At 35.7% G+C, this 22,806-nt stretch overlaps 1 protein-coding gene across 1 annotated transcript in view; it reads right to left on the reverse strand.

The window, feature by feature from the left end:
- Positions 1 to 22,806, reverse strand: part of ENPEP (glutamyl aminopeptidase) — a 116,459-nt gene that overhangs the window by 20,666 nt on the left and 72,987 nt on the right. Inside the window, exons 11-13 of the mRNA XM_066278647.1 lie at positions 22,065 to 22,144; positions 1,879 to 2,015; positions 1,715 to 1,770 (exon numbers count right to left, since the gene is read on the reverse strand). Of these exons, the coding sequence (XP_066134744.1) occupies positions 1,715 to 1,770; positions 1,879 to 2,015; positions 22,065 to 22,144 (273 nt within the window). The remainder of the gene's footprint in view (positions 1 to 1,714; positions 1,771 to 1,878; positions 2,016 to 22,064; positions 22,145 to 22,806) is intronic.

Consider the following 22,806-nt stretch of genomic DNA (forward strand, 5'->3'; position numbering starts at 1 on the left):
ATAATAAATATACAATATAGTTCCCCTTTTTCCACAGGGGATATGTTCCAAGACTCTCCAGTGGATACCTGAAATTGTGGAGAGTATCAAACCCTACATATACTATGTTTTTTCTTATACATACATACCTGTGATAAAGTTTAATTTAGAAATTAGGCACAGTAAGAGATTAATGACAATAACTAATAATAAAATAGACCAACTATAACAACATGCTATAATAAAAGTTATGTGTCAGATTTCAGTTGACCACAACTGGAAGCAACTGAAACTGAAAAGCAAAACCATGAATAAGGGGCAATCACTATAATTAATTTATTACATAGCCAGGAGATTAAACTTGGAAATTCACTAAAGGGGATCATCATGTCTATTACTTACAAAAGGAACCTATATTACAAATTTAGAAGAGCTTTTCTAAGTGCTTCTTAGTTGCTACTAATCAATGGGGATGCATTTTTACAATTTATTGAGCACTTGTTTCAGGCCAGCAGTGTTCTAGGTGCTTTATGTACATTAGCTCACTTATTATTCAAGAGTCCTGTATGGTCATCTCCACTTCACTAACAAGGAAATTGATCCAGACAGAGGTTAAGAAACTTACTCTAGGTTATACAAAACCGAGATTTTAATCTGGTTTAAGAACCTGTTCTTTAAATCTTTAATTTTCCTTCTTAAAAAATGTCAAGAATGTTTTCTGACTTCCACTAGTTTACTTAGAAAGTCTGTGTAAAATAGTTCTCCTAGTGTTTAGTGTTATTATGCTATTATTCCAGACATTGTAGTCAGCTCATATTTAATGAGCATTTACTATGGCCAGTCAGCAGTCAGGAGAGGGGGATAAAATGATTAGGACCATAATCTGGGTGTTTAATCAAATAATACCCACAGTTTGGTGGGCAAGATAGACAGTTAATAAGCAATGGCAATATAATATTGTGGGCAATACAATGTAGGGGCCCATCAAAGGGATACCCAGTCCCAACAAAGGGCCATTGGAGGCTTTCTTAGGAAGTATGTAACATGAGATCACTACATAGCCAGCAAAACAACTCAGCTGTGCCTATAGCTCCTACAAAAGGACTACAAATTCAACAAATATCTGTTGAATTACTGGTGTTAGACTATCTGGAAACAAAAACACAAACCAACCCTCAGGGTTACTATGCCCCTAAACTATGTTGATTTTTTTAAAGTGTAGATTATTCTCAGGTCATGAAGAAAAAGGGCAAATTTTCTAATGGTATCTTAATTCTGATCAATCTCAGAGCACAATGTTTCATTTTTCTTACCCTATTAACTTGAACAAGATTTGATGATTCTACTTATAAAAATCTTGCAATAGGCTTTGGCTCACAGAATTGAGTTGATGAATACATTATTTGTCTTTTTACTAAATCAAATTATGAAAGTGCACTGTTAAGCATTTGCAAATTTCATTTCTAATTAGCTCAAGGACTCTAACATAGACAATCCCTGCTCAAAGTTAACAGGGTAAGTAATTGTGTGTGTGTTAAGAGCTAATATCAATATTTTGGCTATAATGTTCAGATGAACTTAGAAAAAAAAAGAGTTAAAGAAAACAATAATGTTACAAATAGTGGCTTTGAATTTTTAACTAAAATTAATTCTTAAATTTTGTTGTAATTGATTTTTTAAATTATAATAAAATCCATGATATTTTTAATGATCTAAGTCTCATTCCAAAACCCACCTTGCCAAGGCAAAAGCATCATCAATAAGGCTTGCACGATCAGCAGAAGAAAAGTACTGGGGAGAGGAAAAAAAAGAGGTAAGAAATATGATTATTGAAGCAAAATGTTAACTTGATGCTCTTAGAACTGAAGTAAAACAATTCATAGTCATTGCTACTCTTACCATGTGGTTGGAGGAAAGATTTGTAGCTATCAAGTCCCAAGTTTGTAATTCATAATTTACACGATAAAACCCAATATGATCTGGGTTTACTTTGAGAAAAACATTTCCACCAGCATTAGAAGGGTTCAAAGTGATTCCTGTGGTAGTAAATAAACACTAATGAGAAACATATTTGAATATAATGTAAACACAGAGAAATTAGTCCCAGAGGGTAAAGAGAAAAAAATATATTAGCTCTAAGAGTTGAAGTTGAGTTGAGTCCCGAACCCCAAAGCCTAATTCTTATTCAGCTGCCCAACTTTAGAATGTTACTATAGTGTGTGAGCTGAAAAAACAAAAATAAAGTAAATAAATGCCCTAAAATTTATAACGTATCTCTTTTACTGGCATAAGCTTGACAAATGGGTAATATATCATAATTTTATACTTATCAATCCTTCAATAAAAGAAAACAATGCCTAAAAACAGAAAAGTTCTGATGGATTAATTACACAAATAATATTCACTGGAATAGCTTGGAGAGTTGACAAAAATGTGAACATTAAAAAGAATAGTTTGTTTATTAAAATCAACATTCAAATTGATGAAAATGACTATTATTAAGCAGAATAATGATTTGAAAATCAGTAACGCGAGATGACATCAGAGTAATGGCGGGGTAGGAAGCGCTACCGATAAATCTCCCCCAAAACTCAACAAGATCTTCAACCAGAAACAGAAAAACCTATACTTGGAGCTTCCAGATGCTTCGCAATACACCCAAAGGTATGATTGAGTGAAAAATTGGCTAAATATATAACCAAACCCCGAAGGAAATAGGGAGTAAGAAATGCTCCGCCTTCCTCACTAACCTAAACAGGGCGGCTTTCTCTGGTAACTGTGAATATAGAAACTGAGGCGGGCAAAGGGGGTGAATAGATCCAGGCCGCCGCGGCAAAAACGGCCGAACCAGGCTGTAGCACGGAGATCCAAGCTGAGAAAAATCTGATCCTGTGGCAACCCAGGCAATACAAGCTAACACTCGCGGCAAACCCAAAGAAAGAAAGACAAGCGGAGCGGCCATTTTACCCGGTCTCCTGGTCGGTGCGCAGTTAGTGGGTGAGAATTTCTTCCTAGGCCCCGAGAGTGGGTGCCCGTGTTGCACCACGGAGAGGCAGGGTCAGAGGCCTTCCTGTGGGCCGAGGTCAGAGTCTCTGGGCAGCCCCAGCGCCCTGGGAAAGCCACGCACGGGAGGGAGTGAGAACTAATTCCAACGGTGGAGATTTTCCGTGCTGGAGAGTGTTTCACTCAGAGGGAAATGCGGCCGGCCTCATATCCTGGTTTGCGCGCGCAGATAAGGAGTGAGCGATTCCTCCGAGTGCCTCGGCAGTGCGCGCCCGTGTTATCGCACAGAGGGGCAGAGTCAGGGGCCTTTGTGTGGGCCAAAGCGGAATCTCGGGCCACCCCAGCGCCTTGCAAAAGCCGCGCACGGGGACGGAGCGAGACTCAATTCCAACGCTGCAACTTTTCCCTGCGGTTGGGGGTTTCACTCAGAGCGTGAGACTGCTGGCCGGATATCCTGGTAGCAGACAGTGAGTGAGAGTTTCCTCCAAGCGCCCCGGAAGTAGGCACCCGCTTGTGTTACCGGACAGAGTGGCAGAGCCAGAGGTCTTTGAGTGGGCGGAAAGCCCGCCTGATTATGCTAGCAGCTCTGACTGACTGAGCCTTACCCAGAGCCCTGTGCTGAGTGGAAATAGAGTGGGGAGTTGCCAGCTCTTTGAGCCTCTTACTATCCAGGCAGAGGCAGCAGCAACCCCATAGCTGGATTATCAGGCTACTAATTGAGGAAGGAAAGACTAGGAGAAAGGCTCCAGGAACACGGACTCTCTCACTGTCGGAGCCTATAAATGCTAATGAGCTTCGACTGCCAACGAGACTAAAGCACAATACATGACATTGCCATAGAGACTTATCAACTGCAAACCTCTACGTGAGCGTGCCAAAGGGGCAGAACCCGGGGTACAGAGTCACCGACCAGGAAGAGAAAGAGAAAAGAAAAAGCAAGAAGATAAGCTCTCAAAATCAAGAATAATCTGCAGACTTTATAACCTATCCCATTTTATTATATTTGTTCGTTTGTTTCTCTTATCTTCATTCTTGATACTTTTTTTTCCTCCTCCAATTTGGCCGATTAACTCTCTACTGGTCTTACTCTATCCTCTCCTTGAACTACACTACCCATAAGTGTTACATCTCCCATTATCTTTTCTCTTCTCTTCCTTTCTCTCTATGAGGGTTGCACTCCAAAACCCTTAACTCTCTCTCTCTCTCTCTCCTTTCTTTTTTCTTCTTTTAGTGGTTCCCTCTTTTTTTCTCTCTCTCTCTTTCTTTTCTCCCTCTATATTAGTTTCTTCCTTTCTCCTTTACATCTCCTCTCATTCAAACCTCAATAACAAACAAATTATCTTATCTGGGACTCAAACCTATGTTTGTGGCATTTTGGGGGGTTTTTACTTCACCTTTTTAACTCACTAGCAGTGCTCCCATCCCTGGCTCTCCATATTATCTAGTTCTTGTTCCACTAAATACAATAGTAATTTTTTAATTTGTCCCCCCATTTTTCCATTTTCCTCTTATTCCTCTCATCATAACTCTTAGACAACCAACACCTAAAAGCAAATCATTTTATTCTTGACCCAACTTTTTTCCTTATTTGCTTTTTGTGGGTCCATACGCTCTTTATTTTTTTTTTATTTTTTTTTCCTTTTTTTTATTTTTTTGCCCCTTTATTACTTTTCCCCAATTCAGGCCCTCCATCACAGGCATTGTTTGTTATAATTCACAGTCCACCACAAGATTTTCTCAAGAAAGAGGGGAGAGGAGAGGAGAGGAAAAAAGGAGGGGGGGGAATAATTTCCTTTTTTTTTAAATTTTTATTTTATTTTATTTTTCTTTATTTCATTATTAATTTTTTTTAAAAAAAACAACTCTTCGATTTTTTATTTTTTTTAACTTTTTATTCTTTATTAAATCTCATTAATACTATCAACAAAACCACCCTCAGATGCCATTAAGGAAGAGAAAATCAAATATCATGGATACAAAAGAAAGAGAGGTAACACAGCTAGATGAGGAAGTCTATGGAGAAAAAATTTAATATATTGGAAACCTTGTAGCTAAATGACAGAGAATTCAAGATAGAAATCCTAAAAATCCTTCGAGATATACAAGAAAACACAGAAAGGCAATTTAGGGAGCTCAGAAAACAACTCAATGAACACAAAGAATATATGTCCAAGGAAATTGAAACTATAAAAACAAATCAAACAGAGATGAAAAACTCAATTCACGAGCTGAAAAACGAAGTAACAAGCTTAGCTAATAGAACAGGTCAGATAGAAGAGAGGATTAGTGAAATAGAAGACAAGCAACTTGAGGCACAACAGAGAGAAGAAGAAAGAGACTCAAAAATTAAAAAAAATGAGATAGCCCTACAAGAATTATCTGACTCCATCAAAAAGAATAACATAAGAATAATAGGTATATCAGAGGGAGAAGAGAGAGAAAATGGAATGGAGAACATACTCAAACAAATAATAGATGAGAACTTCCCAAGCCTGTGGAAAGAACTAAAGCCTCAAGTTCAAGAAGCAAACAGAACTCCAAGTTTTCTTAACCCCAACAAACCTACTCCAAGGCATATCATAATGAAATTGACACAAACCAACAGCAAAGAAAAAATTCTCAAGGCAGCCAGGGAAAAGAAGAATACAACATATAAAGGAAGGCCCATTAGATTATCATCAGATTTCTCAGCAGAAACTCTACAAGCTAGAAGAGAGTGGACCCCAATATTTAAAGTCCTGAAAGAGAGGAACTTTCAGTCATGAATACTATACCCATCAAAGCTCTCCTTCAAATACGAAGGAGAAATAAAAACATTCACAGATACAGAAAAGATGAGGGAATTTATCATCAGAAAACCCCCACTCCAGGAATTACTAAAGGGGGTTCTCCAATCAGATACAAAGAACAAAAAAAAAACAGAGCCACAAGTAAAAGCTCCAAGAAGAACACAATAAAACCAAATTTAAACTGTGACAACAACAAAAAGAAAGAGGGGGAGAAGATGGAGATTAACAGTAGCAAAGGACGATGGAGTGCAAAAGTACTCACAAAATAGTTCGCTACAATGAACAGGGTAGGGACCCTTTTCATTACTCAAAGGTAACCACCATTGAAAAAACCACCACAGAAGCACATGAGATAAAAAAGATAGCAACAGAGGAAAGATGTATGGAATACAACCAAATAAAAACAAAAGATAGAAAAACGAAAGAGAAGGATCAAACAAGACACAAAACTAACAGAAAGCAAGATATAAAATGGCAATAGGGAACTCACAAGTATCAATAATTACACTAAATGTAAACGGATTAAACTCACCAATAAAAAGGCACAGAGTAGCAGAATGGATTAAAAAAGAAAATCCAACTGTATGCTGCCTACAGGAAACTCATCTAAGTAACAAGGATAAAAACCAATTCAAAGTGAAAGGCTGGAAAACAATACTCCAAGCAAATAACATCCAAAAAAAAGCAGGTGTAGCAATACTCATATCGGATAATGCTGACTACAAGACAAGAAAAGTACTCAGAGACAAAAATGGACATTTCATAATGGCTAAGGGGACACTGAATCAAGAAGACATAACAATTCTTAATATATATGCACCAAACCAAGGAGCACCAAAATATATAAGACAGCTACTTATTGATCTTAAAACAAAAACTGACAAAAATACAATCATACTTGGAGACCTCAATACACCGCTGACGGCTCTAGTTCGGTCATCCAAACAGAGAATCAACAAAGACATAGTGGCCTTAAACAAAACACTAGAGCACCTGGATATGATAGACATCTACAGGACATTTCATCCCAAAGTAACTGAGTATACATTTTTCTCCAGTGTACATGGATTATTCTCAAGAATTGACCATATGTTGGGCCACAAAAACAACATCAGCAAATTCAGAAAAATTGAACTTGTACCAAGCATATTTTCTGATCATAAAGCCTTGGAACTAGAATTCAACTGCAAAAAAGAGGAAAAAAATCCCACAAAAATGTGGAAACTAAACAACATACTTTTAAAAAATGAATGGGTCAAAGAAGAAATAAGTGCAGAGATCAAAAGATATATACAGACTAATGAAAATGACAATACGACATATCAGAATCTCTGGGATGCAGCAAAAGCAGTGATAAGAGGGAAGTTCATATCGCTTCAGGCATATATGAACGAACAAGAGAGAGCCCAAGTGAACCACTTAACTTCCCACCTTAAGGAACTAGAAAAAGAAGAACAAAGACAACCCAAAACCACCGGAGAAAGGAGATAATAAAAATCAGAGCAGAAATAAATGAATTAGAGAACAGAAAAACTATAGAAAAAATTAATAGAACAAGGAGCTGGTTCTTTGAAAAGATCAACAAAATTGACAAACCCTTGGCAAGACTTACTAAGGAAAAAAGAGAAAGAACTCATATAAACAAAATCCAAAATGAAAGAGGAGAAATCACCACGTAGATATACAAAGAATTATTGTAGAATACTATGAAAAACTATATGCCACTAAATTCAACAACCTAGAAGAAATGGATAAATTCCTAGAAAAATACAACCTTCCTAGACTGAGTCAAGAAGAAGCAGAAAGCCTAAACAGACCTATCAGTAGAGAAGAAATAGAAAAAAACATTAAAAACCTCCCCAAAAATAAAAGTCCAGGCCCTGACGGCTATACCAGCAAAGTTTATCAAACATTCAAAGAAGACTTGGTTCCTATTCTACTCAAAGTCTTCCAAAAAATTGAAGAAGAAGCAATACTTCCAAACACATTTTATGAGGCCAACATAACCCTCATCCCAAAACCAGGCAAGGATGGCACAAAAAAAGAAAACTACAGACCAATATCTCTAATGAATACAGATGCTAAAATACTAAACAAAATACTAGCAAATCGAATACAACAACATATTAAAAAAATAATACATCATGATCAAGTGGGATTCATCCCAGAATCTCAAGGATGGTTCAACATACGTAAAACGGTTAACATAATACACCATATCAACAAAACAAAAAACAAAAACCACATGATCTTATCAATAGACGCAGAAAAGGCTTTCGATAAAATACAACACAATTTTATGTTTAAGACTCTCAACAAAATGGGTATAGAAGGAAAATATCTCAACATGATAAAGGCCATATATGATAAACCATCAGCTAACATCATATTAAATGGCACTAAACTGAAGGCTTTCCCCCTTAAATCAGGAACAAGACAGGGTTGTCCACTCTCTCCACTCTTATTTAATGTGGTACTAGAGGTTCTAGCCAGAGCAATCAGACAAGACAAAGAAATAAAAGGCATCCATATCGGAAAAGAAGAAGTAAAGGTATCACTTTTTGCAGATGATATGATCCTGTACATCGAAAACCCCAAAGAATCCACAAAAAGACTACTAGAAACAATAAGCCAATACAGTAAGGTCGCAGGATACAAAATTAACATACAGAAGTCAATAGCCTTTCTATATGCCAACAATGAAACAACTGAGAAGGAACTCAAAAGAATAATCCCCTTCACGATTGCAACAAAAAAAATAAAATACTTAGGAATAAACATAACAAAGAATGTAAAGGACTTATATAATGAAAACTATAAACCATTGTTAAGGGAAATCGAAAAAGATATAATGAGATGGAAGAATATACCTTGTTCTTGGCTAGGAAGAATAAATATAATCAAGATGGCTATATTACCCAAAGCAATATACAAATTCAATGCAATTCCCATCAAACTTCCAATGACATTTTTTAAAGAAATAGAGCAAAAATCATCAGATTCATATGGAACTATAAAAAACCCCGAATAGCCAAAGCAATCCTAAAGAAAAAGAATGAAGCTGGGGGCATAACAATACCTGACTTCAAACTCTATTATAGGGCCACGACAATCAAAACAGCATGGTATTGGCAGAAAAATAGACACTCAGACCAATGGAACAGAATAGAAAGTCCAGAAATAAAACCACATATATATAGTCAAATAATTTTTGATAAAGGGGCCAACAACACACAATGGAGAAAAGAAAGCCTCTTCAATAAATGGTGTTGGGAAAATTGGAAAGCCACATGCAAAAGAATGAAACTGGACTACAGTCTCTCCCCCTGTACAAAAATTAACTCAAAATGGATCAAAGATCTAAACATAAGACCTGAAACAATTAAGTACATAGAAGAAGACATAGGTACTCAACTCATGGACCTGGGTTTTAAAGAGCATTTTATGAATTTGACTCCAATGGCAAGAGAAGTGAAGGCAAAAATTAATGAATGGGACTACATCAGACTAAGAAGTTTTTGCTCAGCAAGAGAAACTGATAACAAAATAAACAGAAAGCCAACTAAATGGGAAATGATATTTTCCAACAACAGCTCAGATAAGAGCCTAATATCCAAAATATACAAAGAACTCATAAAACTCAACAACAAACAAACAAACAATCCAATAAAAAAATGGGAAGAGGATATGAATAGACACTTCTCCCAGGAAGAAATACAAATGGCCAACAGATATATGAAAAGATGCTCATCTTCTTTACCTATTAGGGAAATGCAAATCAAAACGGCAATGAGATACCACCTCACACCTGTTCGATTAGCTGTTATTAGCAAGTCAGGTAATAGCAAATGTTGGAGAGGCTGTGGAGAAAAAGGAACCCTCATACACTGTTGGTGGGAATGTAAAGTAGTACAACCATTATGGAAGAAAGTATGGTGGTTCCTCAAAAAACTGAAAATAGAACTACCTTATGACCCAGCAATCCCTCTACTGGGTATATATCCCCCAAACTCAGAAACATTGATACGTAAAGACACATGCAGCCCCATGTTTATTGCAGCATTGTTCACAGTGGCCAGGACATGGAAACAACCAAAAAGCCCATCAATAGATGACTGGATAAAGAAGATGTGGCACATATACACTATGGAATACTACTCAGCCATAAGAAATGATGACATCGGAACATTTACAGCAAAATGGTGGGATCTTGATAACATGATACGAAGCGAAATAAGTAAATCAGAAAAAACAGTAACTGTATTATTCCATACGTAGGTGGGACATATAGTGAAACTAAGAGACATTGATAAGAGTGTGGTGGTTACAGGGGGGAGGGGGGAATGGGAGAGGGATAGGGGGTGGGGAGGGGCACAAAGAAAACAAGATAGAAGGTGACAGAGGACAATCTGACTTTGGGTGGTGGGTATGCAACATAATTGAACGACAAGATAACCTGGACTTGTTATCTTTGAATATATGTATCCTGATTTATTGATGTCACCCCATTAAAAAAATAAAATTATAAAAAAAAAAGAAAAAAAAAAAAAGAAAATCAGTAACGCTTCTAAAATGTCAAGAAGGCTTGAAATAGAACTGATCCAAACATGACATTCTTAATTTTATAATCCATTTTATAGTTGCTCTTCTAATTTTATTTATCTTTGTCAAGTCTTCTACTTCCTTATTTCAGTTGATTATATCAATGCTTTTTCATCAATGGATTTTCTGAATTAACTTTCTAAAGTAACATCCAATATTTACATAAGGCTCTAGTAAATAGATTTTAGAAACTCAACATTCAAGGAATAGAGACTTATGTTTTAGGTAAAATATACCCTTAAAATAATAGCTATGATCTGCATGAGCAGATTCATTAGGATTACTCATATACTTTTTTATCATATTCATATTTGTTTGTATGGACAATGTATAATTTAAATAATGGTGTGGGGATACTTAGTATATTTGAGGAATTACAAATAGTTTGATGTAGTGACAGAGTAGAATATAATATTGGAAAATAGAAGATAAGGCTGGAAATAAGGGCTGGACCTTCAGTGTGAAACCATATTAAGGAATCCATCTTATGAGGATGGTAAGATGGTAAATTTTTAGCAGGAAAAAAAACAAGCTTAAGTCTGTTTTTTAGAAAAATAATTTTGATAGTAGTATCAGAGACATGTTGGAAGGAGATTCTAGAGTCCATTGTAATAATCTAGGGTAATAGAGAATGAGGGTGTACACTAAGGTAGAGATGGTGAAAATAGAAAGGAGGTGATGTATCCAAGAAACACACTACAGGAAAAGCAACACAATTCTTTTTCTGACTTGATGTAGATAGTTAGTGGGGGGGGGGGGGAGGGGAGAATGGCTTGCATGATTGGATGAATAATGATGTCGCCATTAGAGAATAGAGGAAAATAAGTCAGCTTGGGACAAAAGATGATTTATATTTTGGAATTGTTTGCAACGTTTGGAAGATATCCAGGACACAGTATTTTTCCTAATGTATTTTGTACCCTCTTCAACAAGACAATAAGTTTCTTTAGGATCTCTCAGAGTAGGCACTTAAAAAATTATAAACTTTTACATCAGTCAAGTAGTATTTATCTTTCTTTGTCATTCTCCCATAGACAAGTTGCTAAAAGGAAGCTAATCTTTTGGCAACCATACACTTTGAATGTTTGTTTCAGGAGGAGAGCCTCTTGCTAAGCACAGAGCCATGTGTTACAGGAAAAAGAGCATGGACTTTTGAGTCTGACAGGACAAGGATAAAATCCTTGCTCTGTGACTTACTAGCTGTTTGATCTTGGCCAATCACTTGACTTCTTTGTATCCTAGTTCACCATGAAGCAAACAGGGATAGAATTCCCTCACAGGGTTGTTGTGAAGATTAAATAAGATAACACAGTAAAGTGCGGTCATATAGTTATGCGTCCAACAGACGGTAGCTATTCCCTTTATTATGAAAGGGGATATGCCACCAGTTCTATTAATAGCAAAGCAAGTATAAATAACATTGAGAAGTTCCAGGCAATCCATCTAAATGCTGCAGTATTTTAGTGTGCTTTATATACACCTAGTTAAGCCTGTCTAACATTACTGTGATTTTTCTCACTTTATAGATGAGGAAGCTGAGATCTAGGAAATTAGTAGTTAGAGCCTTTCCAAGTTCACGCTACTTTCAGAACAGTTGTCAACCAAAAAATACTGCTGGGCTGTTTAGTTACATAACAAAGGAATTAGCACTAAAATACTGTTGCTTATTTCAGATGGTTTAAAGAAGTAACATTGTATTTTTAATCTTTGTGCGTGTGTGTTCTTGCGCACATGTGTGTGTATCTTCTACTTGCGTACACATACAAACACACAATACACATAATGAAATGTTGCTGTTTTTATGATTAGTAATCTTTTCATTTGAAATTATATTATACGCATCTGAAATTTTGTTTTATATATATGAAAATATAAATTTAATAGTCATAATACTCTAGCACTTTTGTTAATTATTTTGTTTTGTTTCTTGCTAACTTTATGCACAAAGTATTGAATGTTGAATGGATTAATTCTCAGTAGGTGTTCTTTCTAGAAAATTGTTATATTTTACTCCTATTATTTTTCTAGATGGTATAAAACACAAATAATTACTTTCTCAAAATTTTATGCAGAGGCTGTTTAATTTCAACCCAAATAGATCTCAGTAACAGATAACACATAACAGTTCTTTAATGTACTATTTTATATGAATAATTATATCAAACTTTAGACCACTAGACAGCTTGTGATAACCAAAGATTCCTAAGAAAAGAAACATTTTTTTTGGTGATAAAAATGCTGTACTGAATTAATCCTTATATAAATTATTTTTCAGTGTAAAACAACAGCATATATCTTATCAAATTTTATGTATTACTATAGTAAAACATCTGAAAGATACAAAGGGCAGTACTTTTTACTAATGACATACAAATTGTACTGGAGAGCTAAAAATTTCAAAAAGGATGCACTATCAGGATTTGGGATCAAGATGAAAATTTCAAGTTCTGGAACTAAGACTAACATAAAACATTATTATATCAATTGCTTATTCATTTGTGGTAATATTTTCAACAAGTTACTTATTCAGGAATTATTAATGGTTGTGTTTTTCTCAATCTCAGCATATGATCTAGAGAATCTCTCACAAAAAAAGGTATGGCGTTAACATGTAATATATAATAACAGGAATCTGGAAAAATGTAATCTGACTATCATGATTAAGGATTACCTTGACAGTGATTTTGGTGATAGGAAGACATAATTGCAAAGAAGAGTTGGATAATGAAGATTTGTCAGTGTGTTTACAATCTGCCCAGGGAAGCAGGTGTCCAAGTGAGCTATATATACTCCAGATCTTTTGACATATCTTCCCTTATAAAGAATGATGTATGTGCCAGAAACCTGTTAGTTATTTAGTACACTGTTCCTATTTGCTTCTGGATACACAGCTATACTATATTATTAGCCTCCTTTGCAGTTAGATGGAAATATATGATAGAAAACTGGCTATAAATGAAAAATGGGCAAAAATAATAAATGCTTTTCTAGGTCTGGTCCCTCCATCATCTTCCTCTGTCATCTAATCAAATGCAAAAGATCCAGCAGGAGACTCCAAGATCGGAGTGGAGGGATGAAAGTGAAGTCATAAGAAGAAAGAAAACAAAATTTCTGAGCCATTATTTTGCAGAATGCCACCCAGGAGAGATGGCAGGTTAAGAACACTTTTATTGGAATAATGAATAAGAAAATTTTTACTTATTTATTTATTTATTTATTTATTTATTTTTGTATTTTTTTGAAGTTGGAAACAGGGAGGCAGTCAGACAGACTCCTGCATGCACCCGACCGGGATCCACCCAGCATGCTCACCAGGAGGCAGTGCTCTGCCCATCTGGGGCATTGCTCTGTTGCAACCAGGGCCATTCTAGCGCTTGAGGCAGAGGTCATGGAGCCATCCTCAGCACCTGGGCCAACTTTGCTCCAATGGAGCCTTGGCTGCGGGAGGGGAAGAGAGAGACAGAGAGGAAGGAGAGGGGAGGGGTGGAGAAGCAGATGGGCGCTTCTCCTGTGTGCCCTGGCTGGGAATCGGACCCAGGACTCCTGCACGCCAGGCCGACGCTCTACCACTGAGCCAACCAGCCAGGGCCAAATAAGAAATTTTTATTGCATGAAGTTACTACTGATATCCTTTAAATGCAAAAATTAGTCTCTCCTAGTTAATGGAATATACAAGGTTATCACAACTTGATGACTTCTCTAAAATAATTGGTCCACCTTGGTTCTCTCTTTACCTTTATTAAGTAAACTTTCCTCCTGGGAAGTGATAACTAGCTGACATGAGTATTCTGGTTCACCTTGGCCAGTATATTTTTATTTGTGTAAATTAACAAATTAGCAATCTCATGTTTGACTTATGCAAATAAATCGCTCAAGATTTGGTTGACCAAGGCTGAATTGATAAAACAGATTCTGAACCTGCAAAACTGTATCATTAAGGATTAATCAAAATTCAAATATTCCATGAGGCTCAACTTGGAGAGAATGAAGGTAGTCTTGTGCTCTTTCTGTTATTAAATTTAAAACTATATTCTCATTATTTTGATATAAAATATTTAAATATAACTACTATCAAATTTTAGTAATATTTATTTATATGATAGTCAGAATGGATTTTTAAAATTAAAAGAATTATAAAAACAGTATTCACAAAATCATGATAAAAGATTATGCCCTTGATGTTCTCCTAGACCCTATGTGTTTAGAAATGCCTATTTAAAAATATTACATTTTAAGCAAAATTGGTTATCTGATATCATGTGATATCACTCAACTCCTCTAAATGTTAGAAAGCAGCTGATTAGAAACAAAAAAGGTGTCATACTGCTAAATGTAGATGCACTGACAATAGTCAAAATAGTAGCTAATGTTAAAAATAGAGGCATAAAGTATACACAGGTAATCTCTAAAAGCACAGCAGTGTGGGGCAAACAAGCCTTCATAAAGCAATAGTTTGCTAAACTCTTAGTGTTAGGATGTGTACAGCACCTTCTTGGGAATAGGGTGGGCAGGGGATGGACGAGGAATATGATGCATAGTTTATATCTTCAAGGATCTTATAATTTACTTAAAAAAATAAAAGACCGAGCATATAAAACTTAGGCAACAATGATGCTGTTTAAAATATAATGTGATAATACTAGAAATAAGGATTAATAAAACTGACAGTGTATAATACATTACAGAAGGCAAGAAGAGAGATTTTTCAGGGCAAATTAGAATAGCCAGAGAAGCTTCTGTGATAGAAGTTCTTTTCTTTTGTTACATATTTAATTTTTTTAATATTTAAAATGTTATATAAAACACAAATATAAATAAAAGACCTTGGGAGAAGTCCCATCATTGCCTAGGAAATTTCTAACAAATGAATCATCAAGAAAACCAAGAGGGAGGTCAGGCTGGTAATCTGAGCTGACTGCCCAGTCAGTACACCCAGGACTTGATGTCATCTGTGATCTGAGCTGAGAGCTGAAGATGTCCCCAAACAGGAAACAGGAATTTAGTGCATAGCTTAAGAATGGAGCGGGCACTTTGAAGTAAGAAGAGATGTCTAGTTTGCTTCTGGCTAAGTGACCAGTCATGATTCTGAAGTTTCAGATAAAAATAGGTCTTGTCATCAAAGCTTTATTAATTCATCCATTGACTCATTGATTCATTCATTCATCCATTCATTTAATAAACAATTACTAGGTACCTGCAGGAGATAGAGAACCACCATCACAACAAAAAATAAGCTCCATTTCTTCAAAAAGAATTCTATGGAAGGAGAGAGGCAGATAAGTGAATAGCTAAAGCAGAAAAAAAAAGTGTTAACTGTACTGACAGGATAGAGAGTTGCTGTGAGAGCCCTCTGCTCTCTCACTTTAATATTAGCATTCACCATTTTGAGCAAAATTTCTGTCTACATTTGGTCAATATTATCAGCCATTTAAATGCTACCTGTAAGTCCCCTAACTCTAAGCCTAGATGTCTTTTTCTTTAGTAATCTTTTCTGAACCTCCAAATCTGGACCAGTGTTTCTCTAGTGAGCACCCTTGGCTAATACTACATGAGACACTTACAACACAGTATTATATTTGCCTGCTGACCTGTCCACACCCTCCCTAAACAGTAAGTACCACAGGATTAGGATTGTACTTTATTCCCCCTCAGTGTTGTCTCCATGTCTATCGCTGTGTCTGGCACATGTTAGTCCTCAATAAACAGTTGTTTTTTGAACTAACCAATTATTTATTTAATTAAAGATGAAATTCATTATTCAAATATTCTAATATGTATATAATACATATAAAAATGTTTATTTGCTTATTCCTGAAATTTATATTAATTAATTAATTAATTTATTTATTTATTTTTTGGGTATTTTTCTGAAGCTGGAAACGGGGAGAGACAGTCAGACGGACTCCCGCATGCACCCGACCAGGATCCACCCGGCACGCCCACCAGGGGCGCTCTGCCCACCAGGGGGCGATGCTCTGCCCCTCCGGGGTGTCGCTCTGCCGCGACCAGAGCCACTCTAGCGCCTGGGGCAGAGGCCAAGGAGCCATCCCAGCGCCCGGGCCATCTTTGCTCCAATGGAGCCTTGGCTGCGGGAGGGGAAGAGAGAGACAGAGAGGAAGGAGGGGTTGGGGTGGAGAAGCAAATGGGTGCTTCTCCTATGTGCCCTCACCAGGAACTGAACCCAGGTCCCCCGCATGCCAGGACGACGCTCTACCGCTGAGCCAACTGGCCAGGGCCCTGAAATTTATTTTATGAAGCACTTGAGTAAGCTTTAGTTATTGGGAAAAATCACATATGTGAAAACCTCATTCCATAAAAACGATGGACACATAAAAAAATGTGTCGGTGTAGATGAATTGTTCATGCTTTGAGATTTTTAAATATCAAATCAAGCAGCTACCAGGACATTTCACCAACCCTCATTTAACCAATGGTGACCAATGGGGAAAAGATGTAGTAATAGTTAAGCCAAATTCACTGAAAACCTCTCAATTGAATCCTAACCTCATCACACTTTTAATCAGTGCTATTACACCTTTTTAAAGGTGGCCCCCCCCTCCATTCTCTATTTTCCTTTGGCAAATGTGTTTATGAGTAAGAAAATGTTTAGAGAAAACAGAGCTTGGTACTCAAACACAGCATAATCATAAAATTCCAAGACAAAATGGCATTGATCTGGGAATTCTGGAAAAATTCAGAAGAATTGCTGACCAACAACAATTAAAGTAATTGTTCACATAAATAACCAAGAGAAAGTTTTGTTGTAAAAGCAACAGACAGGGGTCTTAGCTCAAAAATTGCAAAGCTGGTACAGACTATAGTAACAGTAAAAATCACGACAGAATTTATAATAAAAGTAAAAGAAAAAAGTGAAATAAACCAACTATATCCACACAAAAAACTTGTATCCAAGTGTTTATAGCAGCATTATCCATAATAGCTCCAAAGTAGAAACAATCCAAATGCCCATCAGCTGATGGATATAAAGGATATATTGATAAGACATAAATATAATTTGGCAATAAAAAGGAATGAAATACTAATACTTGCTATGAGACGAATGGACCTTGGAAACATTATGCTAAGTGAGAGATCAATCATAAAATACTCTTTTCTTTCATATGAAATTTCCAAAATAGGCTAATAGGGCCAAGTGTATGGAAGGATAGAGGGGTTAACAGCAAAAAAGTATGGAGTTTCTTTTTGAGGTGATCAAAATGTTCTAAAATTGACTGTGGTGATGGTTACACATATATATGAATATAATAAACACCATCAGACTATATACTTTAAATGTATGAATTGCATAGCATGTGAATCATGTCTCAATAAAGCTGTTTTTATGAATAATATACTGGAAATGGGATAAAATTTTACTTGCCAAGAGAAGTAATACCTAATTAATATTTTAAATACTTTGCAGGAGCAAATAGGCATATACAAATAAAGGATAGGCGGTCTACTTTTATTCTTAAGAAGCCACAGGTGAAATTTCATGCTAAATGTTATTCTGAAACCAAAACCTAGTGAGATGGGGTAAAAAAGAGTCTCATTTGCTTTAGATAAATAATGAAACAAAAACAAGTACAATGGTAAAAATATAAAAAGCAGGATTTGGGGGATGAGTGCTAAAACCTGCCTTATTTATTATCTTTTTTCAGCAATAATGTCTCCTTGTTTTTACATAACTAAAAATTTTCAAGAAAAAAAAGGCAGACCAATGGATACAGAAATATATTTCAATTTATATAATCCAAATTAATTTAAGTGAGCATGACATTCACAACTGAATTTTAACACAGGAAAGTGCCAAATAATTCATTTAGGGAGATAGATGGATGAATGATGGACAAATGAGGTTGGATGAATGGATGGACAAATGAATGGATAAAATAGATATATAAAGTACCTTGAGCTATTGATGACAATTTACAGCTCAAAAAAGATAATCTAAAGTAATTAGAGATTCTAATATGTTGATTTGGGGAAATGATAGGTCTAATTTAATGACAGCACTTTATTTTATTTAATATTTATTTATTTATTTTGTGACAGATACAGAGAGAGAGAGAGACAGGGACAGATAAGGACAGACAGGCAGAAAGGGAAAGAGATGAAGGGCATCAATTCTTCACTGTGGCACCTTAGTTGTTCATTGATTGCTTTCTCATATGTGCCTTGACGCAGGGGTTACAGTAGAGCGAGTGATCCCTTGCTCAAGCCAGCGACCTTGAACTTCAAGCCAGTGACCTTTGCTTTCAAGCCAGCGACAATTGGGTCATTTCTATAATCCCATGCTTAAGCCAGTGACCCTGCACTCAAGCTGGATGAGCCCATATTCAAGCTGGTGACCTCGGGGTTTCAAACCTGGGTCATCTGCATCCCAGTCCAATGCTCTACCCACTGTGTAACCGCCTTGTCAGGCTAATGACAACATTTTAATAACCAATCTCATCACATAACAGTTTCAAAAATTTAATGGCTTACTAAACTGATATAAAGAAAAATAATGAAAGGAATAAAGAAGGAAGGAAGAGAGAGAGAAAAGAAACAGAGAAAATTTATAGATTGATCTTCAAATTGTTAGATGAAAAAATTCTAAACAAAATAATAGCAAATTGAATACAATAATACATGAAAAAATAATACATCACGATCAAGTAGGATTTCTTCCAGGAGCATGAGGATGGTTCAACATACATAAATTGATCAGTGTAATACATAATATCAACAACAAAAAAAGCCATATGAATCTATCAGTAGATGCAGAAAAGGCATTTGCTAAGATACAACATCCATTTATGTTTAAAACATTCAATAAAATGTGTATAGAAGGAAAGTACCTCAACATAATAAAGGCCAGATATGATAAATCATCAGCCAATACCATCCTAAATGATGAAAACTGAAGGCTTTTCCTCTGAAATCAGGAACAAGATAAGGCTGCCCACTCTCTATACTCTTATTCAACATAGTACTGGAAGTTTTAGCTAGAGCAATCAAACAAGAGAAAGAAAAAAAGGTATCTATTTCAGAAAAGCAAAAGTAAAAATATCACTTTTGCAGATAACATGATCCTGTATGTTGAAAACCCCAAGACTCCACCAAAAATCTATTAGAAACAATAAACAAATACAGTAAAGTCACAGGATACAAAATTAATATACAAAAGTCTTTTGCTTTCCTATGTACAAACAATGAAACTTTAGAAAATGAACTGCAAAAATACAATTACTTTTTCAATTGCAACAACAACAAAAAATATACCTAAGAATAAACTTAACAAAGATGTCAAGGACTTATATACTGAAAACGACAAAGTATTACTGAAAGAAAATGAAAAAACATCAACATAGTTAAAAATTGAAAAAAACACACAACATAGTTAAAATGGCCACATTATCCAAAGCAATATACAAATTTAAAGAAATTCCCATTAAAATCCCAATGTCATTTAAAAAATAGGACAAAAAATAACCAGATTTGTATGGAAATAGAAAAAAACTGAATAGCCAAAGCAATCCTGAAAAAAAAAATGAAGTCAGAGATATCACACTTCCTGACTTCAAATTATACTACAGAGCCATGATAATCAAAACAGCATACTATTGGCAGAAATACAGACATACAGACTAATGGAGCAGAATCAAGAGCCCAGAAATAAAACCAATATATATGGACAAATCATCTTTGACAAAGGAGCCAAAAACATGCAATGGAGAAAAGAAAGCCTCTTCAATAAATGGCGCTGGGAAAATTGTAAAGCCACATGCAAAAGAATGAAACTTGACTACACCTTGTCTCCTTGCAGAAAAATTAATCCAAAGTGGGTGAAAGACCTAAATATAAGATTTGAAACAATAAACTACATAGAAGAAAACATATTAAACCTATGGACCAGCGGTCCCCAAACTTTTTACACAGGGGGCCAGCTCACTGTCCCTCAGACTGTTGGAGGGCCGGACTATAAAAAAAAACTATGAACAAATCCCTATGCACACTGCACATATCTTATTTTAAAGTAAAAATACAAAACGGGAACAAATGTAATATTTAAAATAAAGAACAAGTAAATTTAATCAACAAACTGACCAGTATTTCAATGGGGACTATGCTCCTCTCACTGACCACCAATGAAAGAGGTGCCCCTTCCTGAAGTGCGGCAGGGGCCAGATAAATGGCTTCAGGGGGCCGAATGTGGCCCGCGGGCCGTAGTTTGGGGACCCCTGCTATGGACCTTGGTCATAGAGAACATTTTATGAATTTGATTCCAAAGGCAAAAGAAGTAAAGGCAAAAATAAATAAATGTGACTAAAAAAACTAAATAGCTTCAGCACAGCAAAAAACAGAAACAAAAAAACAAACTACCTACAACAAAACAAAGAGGCAGCCAATCGAATGGGAGTTGATATTTACAAACAACAGCTCTGATAAGGAGTTAATAGCCAAAATATCTAAAGAGCTCACAAAGCTCAGCAACAAACGAGCAAACAATCCAATTTAAAAAATAAGGAGAGGACCTGAACTTCTCCTATGAAGACATATAAACAACAAATATATATATGCAAAAAATGTGCCTCTTTGCTAGCTATTAAAGAAATGCAAATCAAAAATGACAATGAGATACCACGTCACACCTGTTAGATTGGCTGTCATCAGCATAACAGGTAATATCAAGTGCTGGAGAGGCTGTGGAGAAAAAGGAACCCTCATTCACTGCTGGTGGGAATATAAATTAGTACAACCATTATGGAAGCAAAGTATGGTGGTTCCGCAAAAAATTAAGTATAGAACTACCATATCATCCAACAATTCCTTTACTGGGTATCTACCCCCAAAACTCAAAAACACTGGTATATAAAGACACATACACCGTCATGTTCCTTGCAGCATTATTCACAGTGGCCAAGACATGGAAACAACTCTTATTGATCAATGTCACTCGTTAAGTTTAATTTACAAATTTTAGAAAATGTTGAGCATGTGACCCTTCCCCTTTGGATATGGGTATTTATTATTGTGTCAGTCATGGTAAATCATTAAAAAGAATGTCTTGACTGGATAAAGAAGATGTGGCACATATACACTATGGAATACTACTCAGCCATAAGAAATGATGACATCAGATCATTTACAGCAAAATGGTGGGATCTTGATAACATTATACGAAGTGAAGTAAGTAAATCAGAAAAAACCAGGAACTGCATTATTCCATACATAGGTGGGACATAAAAGTGAAACTAAGAGACATTGATAAGAGTGTGGTGGTTACGGGAGGAGGGGGGAAAGGGAGAGGGAAAGGGGAGGGGGAGGGGCACAAAGAAAACTAGATAGAAGGTGACAGAGGACAATCTGACTTTGGGTGATGGGTATGCAACATAATTGAAAGACAAGATAACCTGGACTTGTTGATCTTTGAATATATGTAACCTGATTTATTGATGTTGCCCCATTAAAAAAATAACATTATAATTAAAAAAAAAAAAAGAATGTCTCAAATTAGAAAAGTTCTCATTGTTGTAGATAAGAATTTGTACTCATCAATAAATTATTTAATAGATCTCGTTTAGCTGAAATTTGCATCATAAGTTCCAGTTTAACTTTTATTTTTTAAATATTTATATTACTTTAATGTGGCTTATTAATCCAAACAAGAAATAATATTTAATATAATCAGTCGATAATATTTACCTCCTGTTTTGGACCTATTGTAGAATGTAATTCTTGACACATCATCTTCATTCCATTTAACTGGAATATTCCATGTGTAACTAGAATTTTTTAAAAAGAAAGATTTAACTTTTATTATAAAAACATCCAAAATAAATATAATTAAAAAGAAATAGACAAGCATATTTTACTCATAAGTGATCATCCAGTATATAGAATATAGAATACAATTAATACTGTTAATACAACACTCTTCAGTGATGAAGATAGGCTACATAATTGCTTTCAATTTCTATAAATATCTAAAATTTGGAATGCTGGATTAAAAAAATAGCTGAAGATGAAGAAGATCATTTCAATAAAATGTCTGAGGCTTTAAAAATATTGCAAAATATAATACATAATATAATAATACTGAGCATTCATACACATACTTGTACAACTCTAATACGCTGTAGTTTCTGTCATAGGACACAAAACATTTTTAGAATTGAAAAGATAATCTTAAAGAGCTGTAAAGAAAATCACACATTTTAGAAACAACATTGAAATTATACAACCACCATCATCTCTTATTTTCTTATGTTTAGGCCCTGGCCGTTTGGCTCAGCGGTAGAGCGTCGGCCTGGCGTGCGAGGGACCCGGGTCCGATTCCCGGCCAGGGCACATAGGAGAAGCGCCCATTTGCTTCTCCACCCTGCCCTCCTCCTTCCTCTCTGTCTCTCTCTTCCCCTCCTGCAGCCAAGGCTCCATTGGAGCAAAG

The sequence above is a fragment of the Saccopteryx bilineata genome, chromosome 5 (assembly GCF_036850765.1).
Source record: "Saccopteryx bilineata isolate mSacBil1 chromosome 5, mSacBil1_pri_phased_curated, whole genome shotgun sequence".
NCBI classification, from domain to species: domain Eukaryota; kingdom Metazoa; phylum Chordata; class Mammalia; order Chiroptera; family Emballonuridae; genus Saccopteryx; species Saccopteryx bilineata.